At 40.9% G+C, this 19,969-nt stretch overlaps 1 protein-coding gene and 1 long non-coding RNA gene across 2 annotated transcripts in view; both read left to right on the plus strand.

Moving 5' to 3' along the window:
• The window catches only part of LOC110983561 (uncharacterized), a 95,140-nt gene that overhangs the window by 29,460 nt on the left and 45,711 nt on the right, over positions 1-19,969 (plus strand). The window lies entirely within an intron of this gene.
• On the plus strand, positions 3,601-11,785 carry LOC110983554 (uncharacterized). The gene is made up of 2 exons (XM_022242880.2): positions 3,601-4,143; positions 8,646-11,785. Exons 1-2 carry the CDS (start codon positions 3,916-3,918, stop codon positions 8,874-8,876), a joined length of 459 nt encoding a protein of 152 aa, XP_022098572.1. The 5' UTR covers positions 3,601-3,915; the 3' UTR covers positions 8,877-11,785.

The following is a 19,969-nucleotide window of genomic DNA, read 5'->3' on the forward strand; positions in this document are numbered from 1 at the left end:
TGTCCAGTTTCTTTCATCTTTTTTTTTTTTTTTGAGTGACAGAGATTACTAGATAATGGTTTAAATCCTAGTATTTGCCCATCCCGGGAAAGATATCTTCCGTGATAACTTCACCTTTTCTTTAAAAAGCGACACCCTCCCATAATGTTTATCTCGTTCAAGAAACCCATTACAACGTACTTTTCTACAAGGTTCTGTTTAGTAATATTTCGTCATCGTGTCTCGAAAAACCAGCGAAGTTTATAAATGTGAGATTATTTACACCGAGAGATTGCTGTTTATTTGTGAAATCTTCCCCGTTATACCCTACTGCTAATTTTGACCGAATACCTGTGTTTCGTTATCTGAAAGTTGCTTGTTCGTTCGGCAATTGTCTTTGACACACTGTGAATTCTCCCACCCCCGTAGTAACCGGTCTTGGGTTGATGACGTGTTGTTTTGTCCAGGGTACACCCGTACCGTCCCCAGGTCGATTCTTCTGGCGACGGTGCTTGTCCTCTCTCACCCATGACATGTGGCGATGCATGACGTTTGTCATCAGCCAAGTCGATATCCCCTTAATTACCTTCGTATCTTGACATCACCGAGATGTCAAGCACTAGCACACGGACAAAAATTGCCACAGAACTCCGCAAATCCGTAGCTCTTTTTACGGTACCAAAAGTTGCACAAGATACCTTCCGGTCCTCCAAATTAAAGAACTGTCGGTAAATTTGACACCCAAGTTCAAACACCTTCAGAACCAAACGGACGGAAACAAACTCCCTGGCCTGTCCTAAAGTGTAAGACCTCCTGATTTTGCACTTTTCCTGTGATCGACAACCGTCAGGTGAATCAACGAAATAACACTCTTGGCGATTCCGCTGGCCATATCATTGCAGTAGGCATGTACTGTACATAGAAGTGTTGTGCGTGCACATCGAGGGAGAAGTTGGCTCGTTTGATGTGTGGTTTCTAGTCCAACTTGATACCGCAAGGCAAATTGTCAACGAACTTCGTCAAATAATTTTTGCTTCCTTTTATAAATTGTTGGGAGATTTACACATCACAATAACAAGTAGAAGTTTTTCTATGATCATACAAAAGATCATTCAAGTTAAGCTGGAAGCTAATATCGATGTACTTTGTGGGCACATAGTGGGAACAGGTGTTCATGTATAATATGTAGAAAAAATCCCATGACCTTCCCAACCGAGGGCTGCATGACATCCAGTATTAAAGAAAAAATATAGGCAGTTGCGTCTGAAACTTCATGCATCATCTCAGAAAAGCAAAAATTAATTTGTTTGCGAAGCATTTGGTGGTGGACACACAGGCATGTTAATGAGCACAAATATCCCAGACCCTCGCAAACCCTTGTATTAAGTTCAGAGATTATTAAACAAAATGTTTAAAAAGTTGAGTATATGCGAGCAACGTCAACGATCGTGAAAATGTCATGAGCTAAGCCGGCAGTCTAAGTGAATCAGCTGGTACGAAAATCTAATAAAGAAAGTATGGCTGCAAGGCGACTGAATTGAGGCACCTCAACAAGAGCTCAAAACTTTACATGTTACGTCTTCATTCACGAAAAGGATTTTACGATGCGTGGAAAGTATTTCTAACCTAATTTGGGCATCACAAAAACACTGACATGTCCCAACTTTGTCACTTCGGCTTCTTCTCTTACTCACTGTACACGTTACCATAATTATAATATTTTCTCTGTCCTCTTGCTTAGCGTCCTTCCAATGGGGCAGGATTCACCATTGCTCACTTCTGTGTGGGGAGATTCTGTTTACACTCGTAAATCATTCTTGGGCTCATAATGTGCCGCTGGTATAGAAATTTGTAAGAGAGGTCAGGAGTTGTGTTGCCTCGCTAACTTCTATACACACTTCGTTTGGGCTTCCGTTTATCATGCACCACTTGTTTTAGGTTTCATCGTTGAAAGGCTTGTGTCATGGGCTTATTAAGTTACTGAGCCGGATGCTTCTTTATGTGCAAACAATAACAGCTACGAAAATAACGATGATGCCTGTTATCATAGAAATCTACCGTATAGGATCCAGAAAGCAATCATAAACATTCTGCCTATGGACGGGGGGTAATTAAAACGTTCAACCTCTCTTATGTTTGCCTAACAATATGTCTTAATTGAATGACAGTAATCGTGTGTTTTGCCAGGAAAAGCCTTGCCGGTCTCAGGGTGGTTAGCGAGAGGTTAATCATCGAATTTGTCATAATTTGCCTCTTGTTTCTTGTTGACAGGAGATAGTCTGTCTTCTGAGTGACCAAATGCACTCCTACACCAAGGTCTTATTGTTGTGCAGCTTTCTCGGCTTCCTTATTGCAAAAGTCGCTTCCATGCGGTCAACACGAGCGCCAGTGGGTCTTCCGATTTTCAATTAAATTTACCAGTCTGAATTGGACAATGTAATCATTGAAAAGTACCGTGTAATCCATTTTTGCCGTCCTTCGGTTGCAAATATTGCAGCAGACAGCACCTGTGTAAACGAGCTGCATTTTATTTGCAATGTTCTTGCCTAGAAATTCCCAACAATTGAAGTATTTCATTGTATAAAGTGAATGTGTCAGCTATGTGAATTATGTCGTTAGAATATATTAGTATCAAGTTATTGACAACAATGAGCCACGCCCCTAGGCCCTACAATAGCTTTGTGCGACAAGAGTTTGTTTCATTTTAAAAACAGGGGTGTTTCCTATATTGATTTAGATTTTTGTGAATGGCGCTTAAGGAGCAGTTGAGAGAAGATGACTTCACCTGTTACCCAAAGTTTTAGTGCCCGGGACGTGCTTTGGGAGTGGACATTTTTCGTTGGAAATGCGCTCGCCGATTTGTTGAAAGCATCCGTTTTAGGATGTGGGATTGGGTGATAGAAAGACTCACGCAGAGGGTGTCGTTTTGCGTTGCTACCGGTGAGAAATGGTGCTGGTCCTGTTTATTGACACTATTGGGTGAGCTGAGGTGTCGCATTCTTTTAAAGGTAATTACCCAGTCTCTAAGAATTAAATAAATCCGTAGTTTGAATTACACCGCAATACAAAACGGTCTACGTGAATTGTGACTAAAATAATCTTGAGAAGGTTGTGTCAGGATTGCTCATCCGTTTTGTGGACTATTTTCAACCGCATGAAAAAAACGACTTTTTGTGCAAATTTTTATTCTTGTCATTGAAGAACTAAGCCAGTATCTACAAGACTTACAGACGAAAAGACAATTCACTCTAAATGTCGTGACCTGCCCGGTTTCACGTTCTTTCACCACACCCGACGGAGCACTTGTCGTGACTCGATATAGCACTGTCAATCTGGAATGCTGCTTTTAAGATGGCTGTCATTATTCAATCCATATGTACTTATAGCCTCATCTCCAGTCGTCCGTCTCCATCAATCTTATTTCTGGGGTTCTATAGGAGTAATATGATTTGTTACATCCAGATGAAATATCAGTGAGTGTGTGTGAACGTATTGTGTCACTCTCAGGCATAGTACCGCCTACCCAAAGAAAAAAGCGGGTTGTGCCGAAAGGCCCCGTCGGTTTGTGGTGCTTTACTTCCGACGGAAGCACGCCCGCGCATGCCCAGGCTTATAAAGGCAGCGCGTGCGCTTAGAGTCCTTCAGTTGGTGACTGGCTGTTGGGTCTAGTGGACGAAAGACACAAGAAACTACCCTTGAGGAATTCACAGTTCAGTGCGCATTAACAAATTTTGCAATTACAAGCCGAGGTAATCTGGAAGGAGAGATCCGCAAGGACGTTCTGCGATTGTCTGCTTCGACAAAGTCAAAAGGACAAGTTGAAGGGAAGACGAGAAAAATCGCAGTGTAAGTTCGACGTTGGCTCGAAGAGGCACGGTTGAGGTTCGGGCTGTTGACGGGACAGAGTGAAGATCTCCGAGGGAACAGAAAGAAGCAATGAACATGAAGGTGGACAGCCTTCTCGTGGTCTGTGGCATGGTCTGGCTGGTTCTACTAGTGGCCATCCTAACCGATGTCAGTGCTAAACCCCTTAACGAGCCAGCAGAACTCCAGTCTAGGAGACCCCGCCACAGGTTGAGTCTCCAATTCTCCCGGACTGTTCCTGATTTTGTAGCGGGCGCCCTGGACCAGCTGCATCATCGCGAAAAACGATTCCCCAGAGTGGTAAGTACTCGTCCAATTTCAGTCTCCAATATTTAATAGATCTTTACGGCACGCGACTGAAATGTTTGAACTCCTATCCACGCTGGACCCTTTATTGTATTATCTGTTGGTATTTTTAGATTTCAGTACCGGTAATCATATTTTTACGTGTGTGTGGTTTGTGGGCCGACGTGAAGGTATTCGAAGTGTTTGTCCCGTGAGGCACCTAAAGGCCGAGCAAAACTTATCTGGTCTCGCGTGACAAATTACAAAAAAATCGCCGAACACCTGACGCACTGTCTGTTCTTTTCCCGCGGCTCAAAAACCGGAGTGTCGTCTGGCGATGTTTGTAAGCTTTGCCTACTGTCATGTTAGGGTCTAAAAGTGCTCCCAGCGCAAGTTGTCAGAGTGTTGAAATTTACGACACGTTTTGTTTCCCTGTTAATTATTGACAAATTATAGGCAAAGGAAAAACGCAGGCATCCACAAGCGAGTCCATTTTGCTTATATTTGCAGGTGTTAGAATATTCTTATATTCTATAAACTACCCTACCATATTTCTTAAGTCTCGAGATTGGTCATGATATGTGCATTTTGAGAGTAATATAAAGTGTAAGAGTTTTTCACAATGAAAAAATCCTACTGGTGATTTAACTCAATCATCACGCTTGCTTGACATTGGCAAAACTGAACGAGCGTTTTTACAAGGTCTTTACATATTATATTCTGGTTTTAGAAAATAATTAGTATTCAGATTTCCAAAAAAAAAATGTGACAACGTAAAGTTCCCCTGGGGTTAGGCGATATGGATCAGATTTTATTCCGTCCTACACTTACTCTGCTGGTAGAAACCTCCTCCAAAGATGAAAATGTTTACATGAACCTCTGTCGTCACTATCTATGGCTTTGTGGACTCACAGCTATTTCGAATTATACAATTGAATGCATGGGTAGCGAACTCTTTCAAAAAAAATATATTGTGCTAATACAATTGTGACCAGTGAAACTGGCGGAAAATTGCATTGTAAATTAGCGGGTAACACAAGGTCCGTACCTCGAACCGTGTTTTCCTATGGACGTCAGGGGTTAATTTTTATAATATTTTGGTCGACGAAATTCTTTTTAAAATGATCACTTTAACTCGCATCTTGCAAGAACTTATGATCTGAGCAACACTAAAAGGTTTCCTTGTATTTGAGTGCGAGAGCATCTAGAAAAATATGATAAAAACGCTAATTTGGTTTGCAAGGGAGGACTGTATGTGGCGCATTAATATTTCCGCCTCGCAGAGGGTCTTTTCTCTATATGTTTGAAGTAAAGTAGTTAGAAAAACACGATAACAGGTGAATGGGGTTGAGATGAACATATTTGGTTCTGTTATTTTGCTTAACTTAAACTTATGACGTCTGCGTAACCACGGGAATATAACCTCGTTCACCAATGCTAAAGCCAATAATTATCATTTATACGGCGGTTGCTTTTTATTTGTGCAAAATGAATGAATGGAAGACAAGTCCCGTAATAATTTAGTCGTAAAATTAAATTTAAATCGACCATTTGAAGTCAAGAGACATCATCCGGCAAAGAAAATCACATTAACAACCTCAAGAAGTAAATGGACGTCGCTTCACATAAACATGTAACACATCTTGGTGAAAGAAATTGTCTCGTATTGCTCTGTCGCGCAGAGATTGCTTAGCACCAAGTTGCGTCGCGATCTGAATATGATCCAGGAGACACGGCGACCCCATGATACGCCAATAACATAATCCCAGCGTGCGATAATAAATCTGAGGTATTTCGGAAGTCCGGAGTGTGCCTGATTGGCACGTGTGAGTGACGGCTTAATCACTACGAGGCAAGGCAATTTTTTTCAGCAAAATGCCCGCCAGTTCTGGCGGTGACGCTTCGCGTGTCGCTCGGTGACCCAAACTCTCAACAGTCTCATGATGCGACCCTCACTCCGTTTAATTTGGGTCAGAAATCGCCGCTTTGCTGACACTTTCATACATTTTATTTACATCTGCTGACCAGCCATGCTTTAATAAAACCCACTTGAATTCTTTCCACTGATTTCCCCTTCCCTTTTTTTTTTAATTAGAAGTGAACATATTGGAAGAAGTTTCATTAAAGTCACCGTTAGCCCTCCTGGTCGTGGGCAGTGAAAGTCAGACCAATAACTGTCATTAATTTAAAAAAAAAACTCATTCATTCAAGTTTTTAGGACGTGGCACCGCGGTTGAAACCCTGTATCCAAAACCGTTCCAAGACTAGTCATTTCTCTTTTTTTGCACAATGTCGAGTAAATAGACACTTACGATTAGACGCCAACTCAAAAAGGCCCATCTATCTAAATGGATAGATAATAAAATGGTGTGTACTTTTTCTATTAAGAGGCTCCTCTGTTGATAACGCTGGGATGGTACTACGGATTAGTCGTGACACGGACGCACCTTCGATGTCTCCACCCCGTGCATGGTGGTGTTTCTTGTACGGATCTATCTGTCGTCCTATGGCAACGATGTAAACACATGCCCAGTTTAGGCATTTCTGGCCGAAGTTGGCTTCATTTCGTGTTTGGGTTTATACATCTGTGGCTCCGAATGCATTCATGTTCAAAATAAAATCATAAAAGCTCTTTTCCTCAATAACATGAATTCAGGAGCAATTCTTTGGCAATATTTTATTTTTTTTCTCAACAAAACTGACGATGCCGAAGACGAAAGAGTGCTGGGGTGGTTTTTTTATGTTTTATCTGGAAATTTCTTCCAATGTTGCGCTACTTTTGTCGTGGTCAGTTTTTTCTGTCGTATTTCAACACCAAAAATATAAAAATGATAGCATTAACCAGTTCAAGGGTATGGCATAATTGATAACAGACAAAAAGTGTGACTTGTTCTAAATTACTTCCAGTGGTCATTTAACTCACGCCATCTCCACCTTGTCGTGTTCAAAAAACATGAAACGCAATACCAAATCCGCGGGACTTTATTAATAATTTCATTGCGACCCAAGCGACCAAGGCAGCGCATGGTTGACCAGGTCATCCTGGTTCATTAAAGTTCGAGGACATTTTCTTTCACTTCGTCATTGATTCTGTTATGTATACATATCCCTTTAAAACACTCAAAGGTAAAACAGCCATCACTAACACCCGATGTTGACTGGCTCATTTCTTATTGAAAATATTGATCGTCCATGTCAAAGCATAATCGAGCAACCTGCGTGACAATCTTAGCCTGCGCTCGCCCGGATGGAAAAGTAACGATTTTATCCGACTACACGCGCGCATTTAATGGACTGAATCGGAACAAATGTTTTAGGAGTAACATCGGGAAATTACGACATTCCAATTTGGAACGGGACACGTTCGACACGTAGATGCTGGTCTTAACAGCTCGTTGTTGGTGTTTTTGAGATAAGACACCGAAGTCGCCCAAGGCCAGAAATATTTTGGAAATTCTTTCACGTCGGATGGGGGTATATGTTAACCCATTGCTTAATGTGCAAGGAGGTCTTTCTTAGATTTAGTCTTCGGCTGCATCCGAATCTGTTGTCCAGAGGTCCAGAGCTAGGTCTAGATCTTCACTCCATTGAAAGTACGTGGAAACGCGCAGACAATAGGCCTAGCCGTCGCTCTGGAAGCCTGTTTCGGACACGGCCGTAGAGACTTAAAGCATTTATTATCTTGAGATGAGGGCGAGCCCCAACATGTCCCTTTTTCAGAAGTTGTGTTTGAACAGCTATACTTCTCCCCTTAAATCTAGGTCTTCAAATCCTCGTTCTCATCAGTAAAATGACTGCGGGTTCACTAAACTGCATAGTCATAGAAAAGTTCATGACACCAAGAAATCGAATGGCTGTCTACCGAGTAATGAAGTTTAATGAGACGACGGCAGCGTAATTTATTTGAATCAATTTGCCAGACAGCAATGGTTGACATTACGTTGTATACCTCCGACTTGCGAGCTAGGCCATCTTTTTTATTTTAGTGCGGTTACATTCCGATCAGTCGTCAGCAATTTTGTCAGCACAATCCTTGGAATAGTTAACAGCAAAGTTGACTCAATGGTCCAAGGTGTTTAATTCATTGTTCATCCGTTCAACAATACCTTTTCCTTTTGCCCATTGATGGCTTTGCAAACTGATTTATTTCCTTGTTTTTTTTCTCTCACGGGGCTTCAGTGCAACTTTCTCATGTGACCTGCCAGGTCGTTTTTTATAACTTGGATTGATTTCATATTTTCGCTTCTAACGTTGTCTGACTGTAAGTCGATTCCGAATAGTCGTGTCGTGGAATATCAAAGCTGATTTACATTCGACATAGAAGATCTCAATTTCCAATGTTGTCTTTTATCCCTCCGTAAGCCTAACTTGAGTTAATTTTTTTGTACATGCTGTTGAATATGTTTGATTGTTTACTGTTTTTCCCGTTTTATCAATGCTTCAGACTTGATTTTTTTTAATTATTATTTTGTGCATTCTCTTGGGCTCATTTTCCCATTTTTTTTCTCTCCTTACAGCCGATGGGAAGTCCGTGTAATGCAGACAGTCAGTGTCCGGGAAACTACTGTTGCGCCATGAAGCTAGGCAAGGCCGTCTGTATGCCGAGGCTGGTACGAGGCAGGACGTGTATGATCAACGGACCACAAGCCTACTCACCCCACCTTTTCTTCACGCAGTGCCCGTGCAACAGCGTAGAGGGATTATCGTGCCAACGCGTAGGGCACGGCAACCGCGGTATCTGCAGCTAAAAAGCCGTGTACCAGACTCGAGTATATAGCCCCAGCATGTACAGAAACATCATCAACCACATCCACAAAGACAACGCCACCAAGTAACAAGTCGACATGACTGTAGCTGTGAATGCCAGTCCAAACGAGCAGCCCACGACCCTGTGACTCTCGGTCGTGGTTCCACCAAAACTTCTTTTTGTAAGTCACGCAAGATACTGTAGAATTCGGCCTGTACATTTTGGTATAGCTCTGCACTGCACGTACCCTCCTCCAAGGCAATCAAGGCACCGCAAATGCACAGCACGAATTTAGAGACAAACAACCAAATAAAGAACAAAGATTAAAGGCAACGACTGAATTTCCTTTGAAAACAACGCTGTGTACTTTTTACTGTACTACAGTACTCCATGTGTGTTTCTGCACCACCCCTTGACATGACAACTTCGCTGGTGAGAGAATGGAATTGTACCTTAATCGGTCCGGAAACTTTACCGAAACAAAATAGATGTATTAACTTTAGAAAGGACGAATGGACTTGCCACAATGGCCAACGCAGACGATGAGTAGGTACTAACAACCGTGAGCCAGGTGAGGATGAAATGCAGCCTTGACCTTCGCTTCCTCTTTATCGTTCCGATCACTGTGGACGATTTGGTTGCATTAAATGCTTTCTATACCTGTCCATCAAATAACCCTGGCGACCGACGATTGTGGAGAAGTGATACGCCTCTTCATGCAACATCCATCCACTTCACTGACAACTTGAGAGAGTAGGAATGGACTGCGACAGTGAGCAGATTGTGACTGACCGTTTATCAACAGCTTTGTGTATTTCTTTGTCAGTGATGCTGTTTGTTTCTATGCGGGTATTCTTCTCATCGCGGGAGGAAAAATTTCCGTGTATTCTTTTGTCACTTTGAGCTTTCACAAAAACACAGAACTTATGTATTCTTATTATCAAGAAAGGAAAAGTCTATTTGGAAGTTTGCCGCCCTCTTCCGTAGTAAAGTAGTTTTGTGAAAGAGGCCGTGTAGCTCATTGATATCCAAGGCCACTTGGTGATTCGGCTACGGTGCTGTGTGTATTAGTCCCCCTCCACCGACAAAAATAGGACCTTTCTTGACGTCTTTGTGCGCGCTATTCACATGTAAGGCCTGTTAAACAAATTCACTGCATTAGAGATAAAGAGATAATTTTTCTTTAAATACAAGGCTCTCGATTGAAAGAGAGATTTTGCAAATTCAATGTCCCTGGTTCCCTGTATGATATTCTTGCTCGCAGTGGTCTCTCACCTAACTTCATTCCCAAATTGTGCGGGTGTTTGAAATTGCAGTTATTTTTGAACTCGCCTCTGTAGAAACTTCGTTCCGCCGTAGCATCTGTAGAAATAAGGATCGCTCCAAAAGGAATTTATGCCCAATCTAATAATTTTCACCCTGTTTTTTCTCAGCACTTTGCCAACACAGTGTTAGTATATATTGATATTTAAAAACTATTTATTTATAAAAACTATAAAATGTATAACTTGCCTTTCTTGGTTTTGAATCAGTGGCTCTCTGAAGAAGACGAGTTAGCCAAAAGTAACGCCTTGCTATTCAAACAGATTGACGGGAAATTTGTACGTAATTATAAAGAAAAAATACTTCGTGTATATAATGACTACTGTACATAAAATGTACTGAGACGAAATGTACCGTATGCCGACAATGTCGCGTATAACTGCTTTGCTCGTGTGATTAGAATAAGCAGCTTCAAAGTGCATTTGACGTCCCCCGCCATTACCGCATGCCAGTAAGCTGATAGACGGTAGAGATAAATTATGCAGAAAAAAAATATATTTTATGAGAAACTGATGAAGTTTAATTATTCGAACTTCCTGCACTATCGAGAAACAAATTGTTTGATGTGGCGTTTGGGAGCTTGAAATTGAGTGATTTTTTTTTATTGTGATATTGTCGCTGTTTGGTTTAAAACGATTATCCTAGCACAATATATATGGCGATATCGCCCTTCTGCGAAATCGCCCCAAAACACAAAACCAGCAACAAAACGAGATTTTGTACACGTCATGTTTTTGCTTGACGCATCCAGCCCCGATCAACACTTTGAATTCGAGATCCACTTGCCTTCATAATTTACGAGATATGGCCATCATGAGGCAATGTCCCGCGAAGGTTCAGCCTTGTTGGGCCTGAGTAAATACCGATTTTTCGCACAGCATGGAGCGGGTTGATTGAAGGAACGCGTGGCCGGGAGCAAGGACACAAACATTGTCCATCAAGCGCCTCTCTCCCCGCAATTACTAATGGAATATACCAGGCTTTCGTGTCATTAAACAATCACAAACATCAAAAAATAAAAAAAAAATTTAAGCGGATGTCTAGGTTTCTCCACTTCCACCAAAACATTACACCAATATTTAGGCCAAATAGAATGAGTGTGTGGTTGCAAATGATATCGTTTACTACTTCAAATTGCTAATATCTCGACCAAGGTTGGTCTCAAACACGAAATGATAAATTTGCTCAGCAAGTATGAGAAAAACGGGTGGTTTTATGCTACAGTTAGCTACATAGAATGTCATGATTACTGGTCTATTCTTTACCTTTTGCGCTTCTTCCAGTGATACTTTGGTCCAAGAGGAGACAAGGATTGAACGGGATTGCATTAATTAACCCCCCCCCCAGCCATCGATATCGCCTGCTTTAAATATTGCTCAACATTCTCTGCTCGTCAGTAGTCGGCTGTGTGGCATACAAGATGTGTATAATTGTTGATTTTTTGAGTGTATGTTCATCGCTAATTTATGTTGTGTAAATTATTCTCTGTGATTAAATTATTGATTCTTTAAATTATTCACAAGACAAAGCTTAGATGTATTCAAATTATGTCGATGGAAAATAAAGAGAAAGAAAGATCAAAATGAATATGAAGATGAATTAGTGAATAATTTTTGGCGTATCCCAAGAGGACTTTGATATCAGACTTTCTGCCAACATTTAGCTGATGAGCGCTGTGTTTCTCATTAACGAAGTCCCCCCACCCAATAAAGGCGAAGATCTGTCTCGCACCCAGTGGCATATTCAGTGGGAAGACAGATCCTTTCATGTTGCCTTTTAGAAGATTTGGGGCGCCAGTATTTTAGAAACAGCACCGCAGCCTTTCTTCGGAGGTGACAGTTGTTTGTAGACATTTCCGTGCTGCTCCCTTGACCCAAGAGCTGGGTACGCCTATGCTCGTATCATCCTTCCAATAAACAGATGAAATAATGCAAATTACCTGCCAAACAAATAGTAATAGTTTGAAATTAATCGATTTCAGTAATATTTCCATGTCAACTAACAAAGGTCAGATGTAACAGGGACACAAAAATGTCACACTTTTGGACCCCTAATTTCTGGAATTACCCATTTAACTTCCTCTTTATGAGGGGAAAGTGTTTCATTTGGCTATAGATGGAAAACAAGCTTTAAAATGATTGTTTAACGTCAATTGATATATAGGGTGAAATTTCCTTTGAATCTCACAAGAAAACATTTTTTTGTGTTTATGAAATCGTAGCGGAAGCAAACTGACGACAACACGCAATGACCTATGACGACCTGCACGATTTCAAAGAAAAGATTCTGTGTTGCTTAAGCTTCAAATTAACCAGCCGCAAAATGTCAGCTTTGAAATCAATATCAATCACTTAATCTTTAAAAATATCAAATGAGGGTTTTCAAGATCAGGCAGTATTGGCGCCTCCTAGGAGAGACTAAAATAATGTGTACTGACAGCTGGGTCACTCAGCGTCTTTCAATATTTGTGTATGCAATTTACAACCGTGTCGGTTTTATATGGCGCATACATCACAGAATAACGTAGTCCGCCTTCATCGTCCGTGTAATTCTGGCGTGTGTCCATCCAACGGGGAAATATTTCCTCGCTTTGTTCCAGCAATAAATTCTTTGACAACTAAATCAACCAGCATCTGCTACTAAATGATAAATCAGGTCGGAAGAGAGAGGCAATCTAATCAGATCGGAGAATATTTTCAATGAAAGTAATTGTGGTCGTTGGCAGCCGACCACTTCCGGTTATAAAAAAAAACAGAAACTAATTTGAGTGGTTGATTGTAAGACCAAAAGTGTTGCCTGTGATGGCGGACACTAAAATGCGAATGTTGCGTTCAGAAATTGCAAAATTTAACTCCTTCTTGTGTTTTAGGTCCGTGATAGAATTTTTTCTGTGTTTTAGAATTTGGTGATTGTTGGTTTTTAAAGGAGCATTCTTAGCATATTGGTGATCATTAGCAAAATGCTTAAATGTAAAATTTAAATTTAAATTAAAAATGGAAAATGTAAGTTCGACACTTACGCAAATAAAATAGATGTTGGTTATAGATGGGATTGGCTCTGAACTACATTGGCTTAAATCACAGACATATAAACGCATACACCGCCAGTCTTGCGGTAAAACCGTGATTTTGAAAAGTATGGGCAAACAATGGGCGAAGCGACGCATGGCAGCGCGTCCAGTGCGCATTACGCGCAACGCACTCACATTGCCTGTATTTGTTTACATGTGCTCCCAAAATGCGTTCACCTTTTTGCTCTTCGGTACTGCTATCTCTCCTTTTCAGATGTGCGTCCCAATAAAACGATAGCACCCTGGACAGACCATGAGCACCCCACGCGCGCAAACATCTTTCTAAAAAATGTTCCAGAGATTGATATCAAAAAGACTTTAAATAAAGCTTTTTAGTATGAGATTTAGATTTGAGTGAGTACTACTCCGTTCGATATGTTGATCCATTCCCTTATGGTACATGTAGCCATTGGTTCGGCAACGTGCAATTTGCAGAGTGCGTCTTTTTCGAAAGTAATTGTAACAAGTGGCAGAAATATTTCAAACTTTTTCTCGAATTACGATTTGGGGCCTAATAAATTACAAACTTATCAAATCAAGGTAGGGGAGCGCCGAGCATGATCTGATTTCCCTGTTTGGTTCAGTAACAATAAATATTACAGAAGTAGGCTACCATGACTGCCTTGTCGTTCCTTCGCCCAGAAAGATAGTGATTTCCGCGAAAACATGCCAACAAACACTGCCATCACATGGAGTATCCATTTTTGTTTTTTAACAATAAATGTCAGTGAAAAGAGCCGGTTTGAGTGATTGTGTTGCCGGCAGGGATCTCATGATCGCTGCGGTACATGCACCACCACGTCACTTTCTCACAGCTATGGGCACTCATGGATCTCAATTATTGTACAAACATCACGAGCAGCCTCCGTCATAGGACTGTATTTCAGTACGCCTTGCAGGGTTTTTCTTTCCAAATATCACGGGACTTGAAGTTTAATAACAGGTTGATTTTAGTTCATCATCTGTTTCTATACTGAGAGAGATGTATACGGACAATTATCCCATAAAATGAACCCTGTCCCGCGTTAATTACCGTGGTCCAATCATTTACCTTGTTACGGTCAACAACTGACATATTTGAGACTGCCCGAATTATTGCCCTTTAATATTCAGCCGCTTACCTCCGTTTTGATCAATGCAAGATTGCACTGAATGTCATGCAAGTACTCCTGATCTACAAATAAAATACATGTATTCCCAGTTGGGGCCAGAATTTTACGAATAGGTTTATCGCACCCAAAAAGTTCTTTTTGTTTGATACGTTGCAGTATCCAACCCCTGCGATAGAGTGAACCTCACACTGTTTTACTGTATGCGCTGGTTCAACGACCATGGACTAGGCGACACTTTCGGACGCAAAGTTACAGGCAGGGCTACCTTGACAAAAGGAGAGTTACTTCCGTCAAACAGTACAGATGAAATGAAGCTTTCAAGCAGCATTATTGGCTAAAATGCTTTGTCAGAAAACCGCAACAAATTGCTTTCATATATCATGGTAGCGTCACTGTTAAGTATTTTCTAAAGTGCGACGTCTTAAGTTGCTTGGCACGTGTGTGATACCGATCTACGGACAACAGTAAGAAGATCCTTATCGTATCATTGCTGTCGCTGGTATTTTGCAAGTTGCGTGTTAAAGATTTTTGCTTACATGTCTTTGTAGTGAGGTTACGTCAGACTGTTCTTGGTGCTGAGATCAGGAAGTTAGAGACAGCAACCCTTTTTTCTTTTTCTTTTTTGTCCTTTCCTTGAGAATCACTAAATTCCTTGAACGACAGCAAAGATCTGTATTCGATTTTTCCTCGAGATGGGTGCATCAAAGATATTGAAAACACCCGGATTTCATGCAATTATTCAACCGATAAAAAGGCTTTGATTTTGATTTGATTTCGAGACCGTCAAATGATTGGCATGAGTCCGACAGCCAGTTGTTTCTGTCCAGGATCATTCCTCTTCTCATTTCTTTCTTATTCTAGACGGTAACTCTCCACGACTCCGACTTGAAACTACATGAACCCCAACCCTAATCCCAACGTTTTTATTCTAGGGTTTTAACTGTAGCAAACACGATCCTTTAGTTTTATTTGTTATTGTTTTGCAGTTTGCTGTACATGGCGGGTTACTATCTACCTGGATAAACCGAGAGCAAGATGACAGCTTGGTGTCTCTTTAATAAAAGGAGTGCGCTGGAAGTAGTTCTCTAAGTATGTTGTTCTGTCTCCGTGCAGCTGACCATACGGTCGGCTGGACTTTGATTGGATTTTCCTACCTCGATTTCTCCGGCAATTGGACGGTATAATACTCTTGGTTAGTCCTGGGAAGAAGTACCGCCGGGGGGCTCTGGACTTCCCCGCTCGGACAGAAGGCTTCCGCCGGCCGCTCTAAGTACGAGGCGATATTTCACCATCGGAGTCGATTGAAGATATAGGGCACTTGGGTTATTTCCTAGTCGATTGCTGGAGCCTTGAGCTGCTTAATAGAAGCAATTACCGTGGTTTATTGAGAGATGATGAATGTATGTATACAAATGGCATTATGTCCGTTGAGGGCAATAGATATTGTTGATTTTTCATTGGTCGAATGGATTGGTAAGCTTAGGTATACCAAACATTTAGTGAGTTTTACTGAACGCTTCGTGCAGGCTAATTCGAGTTGACGCCATAACTGCAGTAGAAGCACATCTGCCTTCTCTTGTGGCCACAGTCTGAAATTACTCACAACTCTGTGGAATGCAGCCACAATCTCAAAATCAGCGCCAGAATAATGGATTAGGATGAAGATATCCACATTTGTTGTCATCGTCTTAAGCGCAGACCATCCTTATGCCTGACTACACTTGATATTTGTTCCACGAATCGGCAGCCATGTCGTAACTGACATGTACAATGTAATCGTTAACCATGAGCTTTTGAACATACGGCACTTGAACTTACAGCGAAATTCACCAACGAATAAGCGGATTGAGCATTGATCTGTGGACACGGTGATCCCTCAGATGCATGAAATGAGAGTGCCTTTATGTTTACCGTCTGCTCCTGCAAGCATTTCTCAATTTATTACTCGGTTCAGTGAGAAGTACTTCATACTTCATACTTTCAATCGATATATTGACAATTGTATTACTGATAAAATAAATGACAAGAATAAAAGGTGCAAGGGATATAATAATGTCCACAATAAAAATTTACATCATTGTGCGTAAAGACAATAGGAACTCCTTACAAGTTTTGGATAATATGTAAATGGGAGAACTGACCAATAAATCGGCAGAGGAAAAAAATGACAGAAGAATTTTTTCAGGCAAAAAATTAAAGCATAATTTTAAAAAAATGTGTATTGCTATATACTTAGAATTTCTCTTTACCATATTAAGGTATTAGCTTAAAGTTCATTACACAAGATAATCAACTTAGAATCCGTTGATTACAGCAAAATTATTGCTGATACATTTTATTCCGACGGTGGATTTGTGTGTGTGTGTATACCGATAAAACTGTCGCTGCGGAACACAAAGCAATCGGAAACGGAAAATGCTAGACAACGAAGGACTTTGTTGTCTGTGTTGAGTGTTGTCATAAATGGACTTTGAACGCAAGTAACCTTACAGTACGTTCAACTTGACGTCAATGTTTCATCACATCAAGAAACTTATTTGTTTTAACTGTTTTTGGAGTAAAATCACACGGTTACAAATACTTGTATTTTCCTCCAAGAATACAAATGCCAGTAAGAGTGTAAGTTTAGCTGTAAAATCGTGTGGCAACTACCAGTATTAGGACTACTTATGTACCACTTGTAACAAGATTCAGTGATTTTCAAATTTAGGCCAACTGTTTTGGATATAGCGTAGGGACCACGCCCAAAATACGATCAAATCAGGCCTACATCAGGCTGTATCCCAATATGGCTTGAGGCAGGCTCTGGTAAAATGAGCCTACATGAGTTTATAATTTAAACATCTTAATTGGCTTTACGTTAAAAACCGACGTGAGACATCAAATGACATTCCCATCATCATGACAATCTCAAAGAACAAGCCTAGTTATCAATTTTGCTTGTTTCAATGGAGTGTAATCAAGAGCAATGAAGGAAGCACTTTTTTATCACAGTAAATCAAATTCTACGTAAAGAAATATATAAGCAGTCTAGACATTGGTTTTTGCATGTGAACATTACACAATTTCAACATGTCTGAAGTTAAGTAGGTTATGAAGTGCTTTTGAAAGCTATAGCGACGAAGTGTATCATGCATAGAGGGGATCTGCTATCAATACCACAAATCTAACTTACAGAAAACATCATTTTATTTCCCAAATTTTCATGCATTTCCTTTCAAAATTATATGTTAACTTTTATATGGACAATGTCTTACTAGCAGGCTTAACCGTGAGTTCGGTGTTTTCGTTGCGTGCTTAAGCCCGTCAAATTACACAAGACTTGCATTAATTCAGTTTTCCTGTTTTTTCCCTCCTGCGTTATTTCAAGATCAACTATTGTGCGCAAGTGCGTAGCTTGAAAAATTAAAGAGCAGGAGACAATAACAAACAGTGCACTAACCTTTGAGTTTTTAAAAAAAAAACTGCAAGAGAAAAGTGACCACTGAAGTGAGAATTGTACTCTCTCTGCAATCAGAATTGTAAGTGCCAAACCGTTGCACAAAGGCTTCGTGGTGTCCATTCAAACAATTCGCGAACAACATCTTCCATTTCAACGATCATTCCCCTCAGAAGGACAACTTGCGTGACCACGAGAGCGATTGGGATTCACAATCGGCAGATCCTGTTTGTAGAGGATCTAACAGTAGCCTCGGTCAATATAGGTGATGATAGTTGGGCGGCGGGACATGTGCTCGCGCCAATTAGGCCGGGCACGTAGTTCAGGTATCGTCTGGTAACTAAACACCGTGCCATATAGAGTTCGCACGACAATATCGCGCTAAAAGCCCGACAATGTCGCAGCTTGCTTTCACACCATACTGTTGGGTGTGGATGGCTGTGAATGCAGAAAGAACGATTCACTCTTCAGGGGAAATACGAATAGGGAAAAGCAACATCAGATTTCTTGCTTAATGCCAGCATTTGCGCTGTCCGGAGACTTCTAAGTTTTTTCCAGTTATATTTTGGTTGTCTCAAGTTCATGATGAACCATTTTATTGACGTCACTGGCGTGACAGAGTGCCGGGAAGGGGTAAGAATAGTTTAAATTACGCCAGGTCTGGCGCATTATCTTCAGGCTTTTATTTAGGATTATTAATATTTCATTTCTGTGCGCTATATTGAAGTCGTGCTTAAATGATATCCACGCCACTTTATCAACAAAGAGAACCACAGTTGAGATAGTAATATGCATGCATAGGTGCATACTTCTGCGTTACGGTCCGTCCATAGAGTCCGTATGTACAAAATGCCGAGTTTTCCAACCTTAGTGCAGACGGCAGACACAGTGGTTACTCGGCCTCTGGTACACATACGCATTACCTGTGTATATAAATTATGTCTTTGGTTTATCAGACCCGGTTGCGCTGGTACCGTCTAAGGGCACGGACGTACAATAAAATCCGGCCGGCAACTCTCCTGATTGGTTGAAGCCACCGGAGGTCGTGTGGCGGCCATTTTACCGTGCCAAAAGTTTCTATATTAATCAACACTAACCTATGGAAGACTGCCACGTTTTTGGATATTTTCGTAGAAAATATTGAATAATTCTAGTGCACTACATTCAGTTATTACCGGAGGGTTATGGTAGTGATTAGTAGGAACAATCTCTCACAGATGATGTTCGTGTCTATAAGCGATAAACTTGGGAAAGCGTGAATTTAAGCCCAGAATTCAGTAAAAGCGAGTACATGTATTAGCGTTCAGCAACTGCTTATCGGTGTTTGTCACTTTATGCGCTTATTTTCAGCAGGTTTCCCTCAACAGTGTTTGCAGAACCAAATTCAACAGATTTTCTTCGGATTTTTGTAATTTTTTTTAGAATTCTTTAAAATAGGGATTTTCTTACACAAGAACTGAAACACGAGGAGGATATGCTGCTTTGTGGTACCGCAGTGTGCAGAACATTTAGCAAGACTATATCCAATCCTTAGGCATATCAGGAAAGGAATGTCTTTTGACATTTTACCCGTAGAGTTTTGACGATTACGTTTCATATAAACGGAAACTGAAGGGTGTTTTGAAATATACCTGGCCATTAAAAAAGATCAAGTTGACGGGGCATAATGTGCATTAACGTTAAAATTGAGAATATTCCTTTTTATTTTGCAATAACTAAGACTGCCATGGGTCATGCATGAAAATGACCTTTGCCATTGGGGGCCAGCATCTGTGACAAAGAAGTGAAATAAAATCAAGTAGGCAATTCATAAATAATAAAAGCCAGCCCCCAAAAAATCATTTTTAATAAAAAATATTTACCAAGTATGGGGCTAAGTATTGGGATAGAAACCTCTCTTTGATACAATGATATTAAATCTGGTCGAGCTAAATCACCAGCGAGCCTCGTAGGCCTACGTAAAAATAACCTTTATTCAGATGGGATTTCAAGCTATTCACGGTGACAGACAACTAAGGTGGAGAGCTTGCGGTAGCACCATGCAAGGATACGATCTCTATGTGAGTCTGTATGGTTCTGAAAAGAACCGTGGGGAAACTCAACGTTTCGGACACTATGCTCTGTCCGTCGTCAGGAGACTGTCCGTCGTC

Source organism: Acanthaster planci, linkage group LG04 (genome assembly GCF_054643075.1).
Source record: "Acanthaster planci isolate LZ-2023a linkage group LG04, COTS_SCS, whole genome shotgun sequence".
Lineage (NCBI taxonomy): Eukaryota > Metazoa > Echinodermata > Asteroidea > Valvatida > Acanthasteridae > Acanthaster > Acanthaster planci.

What these genes read in the sequence shown, in the direction of transcription:
- LOC110983554 (XM_022242880.2), top strand. Translation starts at nt 3,916, where the DNA reads ATGAACATGAAGGTGGACAGCCTTCTCGTGGTCTGTGGCATGGTCTGG. An exon ending in AAAAACGATTCCCCAGAGTG is followed by an intron (nt 4,144 to 8,645) that starts GTAAGTACTCGT and finishes CTCTCCTTACAG; the next exon opens with CCGATGGGAAGTCCGTGTAA.